This window comes from Limulus polyphemus, unplaced genomic scaffold, assembly GCF_000517525.1.
Source record: "Limulus polyphemus unplaced genomic scaffold, Limulus_polyphemus-2.1.2 Scaffold1493, whole genome shotgun sequence".
NCBI lineage: Eukaryota > Metazoa > Arthropoda > Merostomata > Xiphosura > Limulidae > Limulus > Limulus polyphemus.
Window position 1 is genome coordinate 49,143 of NW_013667103.1, and position 10,591 is coordinate 59,733.

General features: G+C 32.9%; 1 protein-coding gene across 10 annotated transcripts in view; it reads left to right on the plus strand.

The window, feature by feature from the left end:
- LOC106463825 (ankyrin-2-like) overlaps positions 1-10,591 on the plus strand; it is a 253,624-nt gene that overhangs the window by 47,561 nt on the left and 195,472 nt on the right. For all 10 annotated transcript variants that reach the window (XM_013923893.2, XM_013923894.2, XM_013923895.2 and 7 more), the window contains one exon: positions 5,842-5,965. In XM_013923893.2, the coding sequence (XP_013779347.1) occupies positions 5,842-5,965 (124 nt within the window). The remainder of the gene's footprint in view (positions 1-5,841; positions 5,966-10,591) is intronic.

Genomic DNA, 10,591 nt, shown 5'->3' on the forward strand with positions numbered 1-10,591 from the left:
GTTTGTAATTCATACCAAACTGTAGACTTTGTATTTCGACATCACAAACATCTAATTTAAACCAGTGCTGCATTCAACAAATCAATATTTAAGTGTGTATTTTTTGATATTTACTTTTAAATTAAGAAATTAAATAATGTATAATACTAAAATATGAATTATAGTGTACATTTTAATACCAAACTTAATGACATAAATTCATAAAGTAGCAGTTTAATAAAATTTTGAATAAGAATCTATTATCTTTTCTGTTTGCTGAGATATCGCTGATGTACTGAATGAAACACAGTGGCCCAGCTCACCTCTTTCCATTTTTGGAAACAGTCCCTTATATACACTTACTTGTGTATATGACCTTTGAATAACCAATTAAAAGCTCAGAATGTCTCCCTAGTGGCTTGCTCAGCCATTTTCATATGTTAGGACACCATCTCGTTCTTTTGAAACAAGATTTCAAGGAGGTAGGTTGTGTACTTTGTCTGCTTGAAATTTCATATTTTTTTAGACCAAAATACAGCTTAGTTACTAAACTGTATAAGTTTTAATGGAATTCTATGGTATCAATATAGTAATTTATGATTTTTTTGGTTATTCAACTATATATATGTATATATATATATATAAAATAAAAAAAGTTGTTTCATTTCATATCCTCCACATGCAAAATTTCTTAAGGCTTAGGAAGCTATGAGAAGCAGAAACTGAGTACAAATGTCATAACAAGAAGAGATAATTGTTTGCTTTACTTGTTCATTTACAGTTCTATGTTTTAAGAAAAATAAGTGTAAGAACTTGTTTATAAATAGTAATAACTTATATACATATATAACGTATAATTGAAATGTGACTATATTTTATAAAATACTAGTCCACTAAAACACAACCATGACAGGTCACTTTGTAAAGACTAAATTTCAGTTTTATATTATTGGATACAGTAACATGAGTGCATGTGTGCCACATCATTGTAACTTCCGTATTGTTAGCCAGACATGAGTGGAAGGTCAATATATTAAAAGTAATAAATATATATATAAATGTATGATGTTATGAGATTTAAGCTAATTAGATTGAAGATTTGTGTTTTTGTGTTATGATTTGTAGTCATTGTAGAACAAACAAGCATAATTTATATTTATTTCCTAATTTTTGAACTGTATTTAGGAGGTTTTAGAGATTACACAAATAATATTTGAGATTTTTGGGATGAATAATTGTTTTTAATCATTACATTAAAATCACGTTGCAGTTGGTCTGGTAATGAAACAGACTCGATATTTTCACAAACAAATCTTTAGTAAAAACACTTCATTAAAAAATCTGATTTTTTGTTTACAAAAGATTTGGAATCATGACTAAAAGTCTACTAAATTTTGTGAAGATACACGTACAGCATTAAAAATTTATAGTATAAATACTTAATGTGTGCAAAAATGTTTACAAACTCGTGTATTTTATACTGAGCCCATAGTGAAATGCTTAAGAAGTTTAAATTGACTTCAATTAAGGGAGGTTTGGAGGATCCTAGAAGATTAAGAGAGTTAGTGAAATAAGAGGTTAGGAAATAAATAATTATGAAAACAGGTTGGCTGAAAGTATAAAAATTAATAGCAAGGATTTCTTTAAATACAATAAGGGTAAGAAAAGTGGTAGTTGGGAAGAGGGTTTATGAGAGATGATACATGAAGGTCAATTCTTGATGATTATGAGATGCCTAGGTTATTAATTAAAAAAAAAAATTACAAATGAAGATTTAAACAATATTCCTCATCCTGAACAGTTGCTAAATGAAAACAAGATTGAACAAGATCACTAGATTAATTTTGAGCTTGTTAAGAATAGATTGGGAAGTTTAAAAAATTATAAAGCTCCTGGACCAGATAATACTTACCCAAGGGTTTCGAAGAAGGTTAAAGATTGGATAAGTGAGCTACTTGCTACTATTTTTTCTAAGTCCTTGAGTAGTGGGCAAGTGCCAGAAGATTGGAAGTTGGCTAATGTTACTACTCTGTTCAAGGAAGGTGATAAAAATTGTCCCAGTAATTATAGGCCTATTAGTCTTAAATCAGTAGTGGGAAAAGTTGTTGAATGTCTGCAAAGTCATTTGATAAAGTTTACAATTTCGTGGATAGTCAACATGGTTTTTCATAAAGCATTTGACAAGGTGCCACATAAAAGGCATGTTAGAAAAGGTAGGTGTGAGGAATAGGCTTATTGGATAGAAAACTGGCTGGATGAAAGAGGGTTATTTTAAATGGAGTTCAGTTAAACTGGATTCATGTCATGAGTGGAGTACTTCAGTGCTCAGTGTTAGGACCTTTATTCTTTTTTTGATTTACATCAGTGATACAGATGAATGAATAATCAATAAATTACTTTTATTTGCTGGTGATATTAAAGTTTTGGGTGTTGCTGGCTGTGAAGAGGGTGACTTTTAATTATAAAATGTAAGCTTATGCATGTGGGATATCTCAATTTGAATTATGACTATGATTTTGATGGGAATTATTTTAACAGTATTATGGAAGAAAAAGATCTTTGTGTTTGGGTTGATCAGCCTCTTAAGCCATTCAAGCAATGTGCTGTTGCTAATGGTAGGGCAAATAGGAATTTACGTTGTATATACAGAGATATTGAATACAAGTATAAAGAGGTTATGTCATTGTATAAGTCACTGATTAGGCCACATTTGGAGTACTGTGTTCAGTTTGAAGTTCCTTACTTTAGACGTTGAATTGTTGGAAATGGTTCAGAGAAGGGCTACTAGGATAATGCTTGGGATGGTAAAGTTGTCATATGAGGATAAGTTAAGATCTCTGAACTTTTCTCTTGAAAAAAGAAGATTTAGAGAGGATCTGTTGGAGGTGTTTAAGATTGTTAAGAGAATGAATAGTGTTGATGCATCATCTTTTTTTTTTGTATTCAATGATGAGAATGGAACGACAAGAAAGCACGTATGAAATTTGGCAAGATAGAAGCTGTATTCACGTAAGACAACTTTATTTTTCTAAGAAGGTGGTTGGCCTTTGGAATAGGTTGCCTTTAGATGTGATACATGCAGTTGGTTTAAGGGAAGGCTTGCTAAGTTTTTAAATGGTAAGGGCTAGCTTTGAGTATTTTATATTTATTTTAAAGTTCATGATAGTAGATGGGATAGCCTCGATGGACCAATATGTATTTTGGCTAGTTGTCTTCCATACTGTCAATCTATATGACACTTTAACACCTTACAGAATGTCTTTTCTCTGTATCTTTTGCTCTGACACCTTTTTGGGTGAAAAGTTTTTCTTGCATGAGAAGGATGTGGTGTAAAACTGATTGATGCCCCACTAGGCTCCACCCCCACCCCCCCTCTCAGTGGATGATATGTTACATGAATTTTCCATTTCAGATGTTACGATTTCATAAAAAAGTTAATTTTTTGTAATGTGTCTTAAGGTTAATGAACTATATAAAAATTCATTAAATGTTAAATATGGTAAGGTTGTGACAATTGTTCTTTTGTTTCTATCGTAGTAAGTCACTTATATGATTATCTAAGTCTGTTCTGATTATCTAATGTTTTCTACATAATAATTAGCTTATATCTCTTTGAATGCTAATTTGTTACCATTTTAAGAAAGATTTTGAGAAAGACTGTATTTTGTGGCAGGGGCCAGGATTTTCTTTTTTTTTGCATGGTTTTCTTCTCTGCATGATGGGCTATTGCAGATAAATTGGTATTACAGAGTCTTCTATGTCTGTTGTGCTCCTGAATTCTAAATTTTTGTTTCCACAGTATCATGGAATTCACATTTTCAAAGCATGTAAAGGTTGTTTTTGCTCTCTGTTGGGTATTTAGGTTGTATAATATGATGCCTATATTAACGTGGTTGGTTCAGTTCAATCTGTAGTCAAGGTACTTTACAAGTATTTGAGGGTTCCCTGTAAACTCCTGTGGTATAAGGATATATGTCTTGGTAACCATCATGTTTAGGAATGAGAGTTCATTATCTTTTTGTACTATGAATTGTATTGCTGGAAATTCATGTAAAGAAATTACATTCATTCATCATTTCTCAAAACAAGAAGCCTTCTAATGCTACAAATACACCAAAATTCATAGTAATAAACATAAGAACTAAATTTTTCCTTAATGCATAACAAAATACCGTTCCTAGATATAGTTACAACCACAGAAAAAAAAAACTTGTAATTTATCAGAAGAAAAAATAACTCAACCAGAAAGCCATAAATTGTAAACCTCGCATTACACATCTTTATGTTTTTTAAAATTTACATTTTATGCTATATTTTTTATAATAAATAAAAAGCTAAAGTTTTAATTTATCAAATGAGGTATTATGTTACATTGTTTTCTGTACAGAGAATTGGCTATTTCATTTCAAATTCAAACTTTATTCCCATGGGAAACACATTGTTGAGCTTAGCTGAATTATTAATGGCTCTTGTCACATAGTTAGAAAGCCAGGAAATTTGTGGTAATGTTAGGACATTGTCTGCTTTTTGCGTGATATAATTCTGTGTTTTGTGGTGCATTATTTGATTAAATAAAAAATGATTTACTTCAGTAGTACCATAAGTATATAAACTAGGGTTAAGTTTCATTGACAGATGACAGCAAAAAAAAAAAGACACAGGTAAGTACTATGTTTCTTGTTTTTTATGTGTATTCTTTACTTATTATTCTAAAAGTAACTGAAATGTAAAAATAGAAACTTATTAGGTAAGATAAAGAAAACAAAATTCTTCACGAGGTATGCTCACTAACAGTTTGTAAGTAGCTCATGCATTACATAAAACGATATGTTAACATAAGCTACACATTTACTGAGTGAATTACAGCTTGCATGGCAGGATTATTAGTTAGGCACAGTTGAAAGGACAATAAAACAAAATTAAAGAAGAAACAGATGTATGGTGTTACAAAATCTAAGCTATTTAAGATAAACAACTGGAGTTTCCTCATACAATTTGCAGTCATTTATATTGTTTACAAGGTCAGTGAAATTGAACAAATGCATATAGAGTTAGGTTAGAGAAAATAACAGATAAATATAAACTTTTATTGAAAAAAGTTTTATATTTATTTAGGAGGTTTTAGAGATTACACAAATCAAATTTGAGAATTTTCAGATGAAGATAAGTATTTTACATATGTGAGTATGGATAAGTATGTAACATTAGACATTTTTATTCATTTTACTTCCACGTCTTACCATTGAACTCATTTGAAATGTACAGAATCATGGATATTTTATCTCTCTTATTGTTAAGGAAAATTATGTAAATAGTTTTATTGATATTCATGTATTTTATCCTCCAAAAATTGCCCTAGTCCTATGGTTTCAGTTTTTGAATGAATAAAGTCTAATATTGGCAGGTTTTTAAGCATTTAGTTTCAGTGAAATAGTTTGAACTTTTTCTTTTTTAACCTTAATTTTATTTGGTGTATCAGTAAAAAAAGGTTCTTAGTCTAATTATTTTATTAAACCCCTTAATTTTAGGGATGTGATCTATTGTTACCAAAGATATCTAATATCTTATAATGATGTTTTATATTGTCTAGTAGTAATAAATACGATGTTTATAATAGTCCTTATAGAGTAATGTAGAGAGTGACATAATATGAAATGTTTCAGTTGAATCATTAAGGATATTTTGTTATCATGCATACATGGAAGTTGCTACTGGATGTAAATTGTGCATGATAACTTAAATGTCACAAATGTGAATTTTGCATTTCCTTGTACTAATGCTGAAGACAGCAATGTGTGTATGAAGACTGAGCAAAAATCATCAACACTTTTCAATTCTCAAATTAAATTTTGTATTTTCTAGCCCCTTTAACAGTAGAGGAAGACCATCTCTCACCTCTGCACGTTAGGCATGATATTGAAACTGTATTTGTGAGCAACTATGCTGCAGATAATGTTGACATCTCAAGAGCACCTGTTCATGCAGGGTAGGTAGGAACCTTTTGTTTTTTTCATGAATCTAAAATTTATGAAACTGCACAATATAAAAGGGTACATAATGTTTCTGAAAACATTAATTTTGGGTCCTTTACAAGTATTAATGACAGGTTTGAGCATTTATGTGTATGGTACATATTCTTTTATAGAATCTAACCTTGTGGGCGGTGGAAGTTTATTCCTTTTATATATGCATAAACATTTGTAACTGTGCTTCTTGTGAAATGTGACATTTTTACATCTATATTCTTCTCATCTTTGTAAGGAGTTAAAAATATTTAATACTAGAGAAAGTACCCAGCTTCACTCGGGTATAAGGTTGATAGTGTGTGTATTCTGAACCCATTTTAGCATAAAAATATACTCTATATACTTTTGTTGCTGAACAACATGACATAAAAGCCATTCTTTGAATGCATTGTTACCAAAATGCACTGGCTTTTCTATTTAATAGAAGTTGTTATGTAAGGGACCACTTCTTTCCTATGTGGTTTTTTTGCAAGCTTGCATCATTAAAAATAATTTACCAATGTTTGACTGCTTCTACCACACTTTTCTGCACTCTTGTTGGTCAAGCTGGATTTTGCAAAATTTATTTATTTCAGTTAGCTATCAAATGTGAGGTGAGGGTATACTATGGGGTGAGGGTGGTAGTACTTCCCCTAAAATAGTTAAAACTACCCTATAACATCCCATATTAGTTAAAACACTATAACATCTTATAACAAGAAAAACTACTTGAATAAATAGAGTTGTTTAAACATTTGTTTAACAACAAGTAAAAGCTTGGAATGGTCTATTCTTTCATTGGGGGGGGGGTGTCTGTGAGTCAGACTAGTTTCAGAGAATTCCACTCCTCGTCAGTGACACTGGACACTACCACCAATGAAATATCAGACCAAACCAAGCCTTTATAGTAGTGAGGTATCGAAAATTGAACTTTTAATGACAACAGTCTTTAAAAGAAATAGAAAAGGATAAGTTGCCTCTGATTTGTTTTCTTTAGTTGGGTCATCGAGAGTATGATGTTTTGGGTCTTTCCCCAGTTGCTTTTGAGCCTGCACTTTACTTCATGGCTGAAAGGACTGGGAGCAAATATTTAGTTTTCTCCCCATCTTTGGATATTGTAGTTCATACAGGGATGTTTACTTCTCAGTTACATGAAGGGACAGTAATACCTTTTCTGACACAGTTGTTGGAACTTTGTAATTTAGCCCACCACTGCCAGGTGGAAACATATTCCGACTCTCAAATAATACATCTGCTCCTCGAAGTTAGGAGTTCTAAGGCAGAATTTGTAGTTACCCTGAATAGATCAATTAACCCTTGTGGGACTGGGTAAGTCTACAGACTTACAACTCTAAAATCCAACATTTTTTTCCTTATACTAAACTTTTTTGTAAGACTTTCAGGATCTCCAACTTCGTTCATGATGAGCTGGAACCATTGTTAACATGGACATTGGTTCAACTGTCAGCTTCTACGTTCATCCCTGTTGTTTTAGGCATCTCGAATTTCCACGGCCCTTACAGGGGATCATAGTTCCACCCCTATTTGAGGGTCCTGACCCCCGACATCAGCCCCTTGGTACATTGCTACCCATAATAGATTCTGTCTATATATATAAGGGTTCCACTGTTCGGTCAGATTGCTGCCAGTGGTTTCGGTGATTATTGTATGCCTTTGGGGTCTGTGGGGGCTCGGCCCTGAGAATTTCTGGATGTGTGATAACCTTAACCACAAATCCATGAGCACTACAGGTTTTTGAGTCAGGATTAGTCATTCAGTTCACATCTTCACCACTTTTATCCACCCAACCTATAGGGTTTCCTTCTCCCACAGATCCTTGGATTTTGGAACTTAGTTCTATGGCTTTTAGAGTTTTGTTGACCTGGGGGTAGAGTGAGAGTCGTGCTAGTTCTTCTAGGGTTTTATTCCCATTGGTTGTTGGGCCTAAGAAGACAGGATATTGGAGTTCAGTCATCAATTTTTTCCCCCTATATCAATGCCTAGATTCTCCAAGGTTCACAAGTTACTCATTCCTTAATCTCAGTTGGTATTTTTTACTGGGATTTCAGATGTCCAAGTTCATTGTAGTTTGCTCCTATCTTCACGTTGGCATAATGGTGTGGCATCCCACCACTGTCGGGAACTCCAGGGTCTATGCATGGATGAAAAGGCTTCCCTTCACAATGATTTAGTCCTTCTTGCTCTTCAAAAGGCGATGCATCATGGTCTGGGCTTATTAATGGCAAAATCAACAGGCTTTATTCCAACAATTCCATGGTTGTGTCATGCATTTCCCGTGAAGGAGTCATTTAGTCCAGGGTTCCTTGTTTTTGAACCTTGGATCTCCTTTCTCAGAACCACTTTTATCATATCACTCTACTAGCTTGCCATGTTCCACAGGTGATGACTGCGGTAATAGATTAATTGTCTCAACCTAAATAGATTCTCCCAACAGATTGGCTCTCATTTTGAAACATTGTTGATTGGTGGGTTGGTCACTCATTGGAACAACAAACTACTGGTAATTTGGCCTACAGTACCTATCCTTTGGGCTTTGGCAATGGGATTACATCTCTAGGCCTTCCCTCCATTTCATATGTTACCCAGGCTACTAACTATGATTTGTTCCAACCCATTGTTGGGTCCTTCAGGAGACTCTCCTCTTCCACTTCCTCTTTAGCCATCTCTGTGGAAGCAGCCATGATCTGACATGGTACACCCAGCTATCCAGAAGCTCAAATTTCAGGTATGGAGGTTATGCAGTTCTATGCATGGCATCAGGGTTTAATTTCTAAGATTGACATATATCTGGCTCAGTCTTTGCTTATTCCTATAATGGACAATTATCGATGGAAATGACACACATATCGTGTATTTAGAAGAGGTTGAACCCACTTCTTATCTACTACCATTCAATAATCAAGACAAAAATTCTTTGAGTTCCCAGTTTTCTCCATATTCCTCAAGGCACTTTAGGTCCTTTGTCCCAGACAACAATTCCAGTTACCTAACTGGTATATTAAGGTTACATTACATGCCCTTTCTCAACACCTGTTTGTGACCTTAATCTCATAACCCATATATCACCTTTACATAAACTAAAGGTGTACTTTTCATTGCTGCTGACCTACAGACATCTCCAGTTGGAGTGGTTTGCATTGTTTGTCCACAGAATGCTTTATCATTCTACCTATGTCCTCAAACTGGTTATTCTTACCTAAGACACTGCCAGCTAGGTAGGGGATAAATACTTTTCACTGGTTCATCTGATCACTATTTCTCACTTCTATGACTGATCAGATTTTGATTGTTGTTATGTCCAGTGAGGGTCTTGGAGGTTTTGTTGCATGCACTAATGCCTTAACTCTTCCAACACGGGGTCGGTTGATTTGACCGAGTCACGTGACCTTCTGTACTCATTTAAAGTTGACATAAATGTAATACTTATAACTATATATATTGGGTATATCTTCATGGTATTTGGCAGTCTTTCAGTTAATATTACAAGTCTTTCACATACAAAAAGTCATATTTTTTAGTGAAGTACTTTCACTAAAATAAAGTTTTGTCCATGACTGTATTGAGTATTTGTTTTCAATAGTCTGTGTGCAAAGTAATTTTCATGTTAAAATTAAAAATACTTTTCGTCATCTCAAAAATCTCAAATTTTCTTTGTGTAATCCCTAAAACTTCCTAAATGTATTTCAAACTTTTTTTTCACTACATTCTTATAGTTTATATGTTATTTTCTCTACCCTAATCTTAAAACAGGATCGGTCAATTCGACCGATCTCATAACCACACAAAAAAAAATCGAAATAAACCTAAATTAACCTTCTTTTCTTTCTAGTATGACTACAGATTGTAACCTGAAACTACATTTGTTTATCCTAATTAGCTCTAAGTTCATAACATTATACATCTATTTATAATTAAATTTAATTGTTTTATTGCCCTTTGAACTGTGTCTAACTGCTATTCGTGCCATTATAAATTGGAAATCACTCGGGGAATGTGCAACTCACGTTACACTATCAAATTACATTACCAATGAGCTGCTCACGTGTGTGGTTTGTGAATAATTTTAATCATATTATTATTATTACTTATTTTATCAATTGTAGTCTTAAATAACTTAAAAATATCTGTACTTTTAATTTTAGTTACTTTTATGATAATAAATAAAGAATAAATATGAAAAACAAGAAATAAAGTACTTTCCCAATCTTATTTTTTTGTGCTCTCGATTGTCGAGTACAGTTAAGCCTGATTTTTTTTAGCAATTATGGTAAAGAACTTAACAATTTTTATTTATTTAAATAATACACCTAAGAATATAAACTAATAACATGTAAAAAGTAGACAAATTCACTTGCTTCTAAAAATTTTCATGGCTTTTTAACTATGAGACAAGAGCCGTTACAAATTTATCCAAGCTAGTCGTTAACTTTCCCACGAGAATGAAACTGCTACTCTGAGTGACATTGATGGTTATCTGTTCAGAACACAGTGCTATACAATACGCCATTTGATACATGAAAACCTTGACTTTCTATTGGTTATAGGTAATATATAATGAAATGTAAGAGAGAACTATCAACCAATTT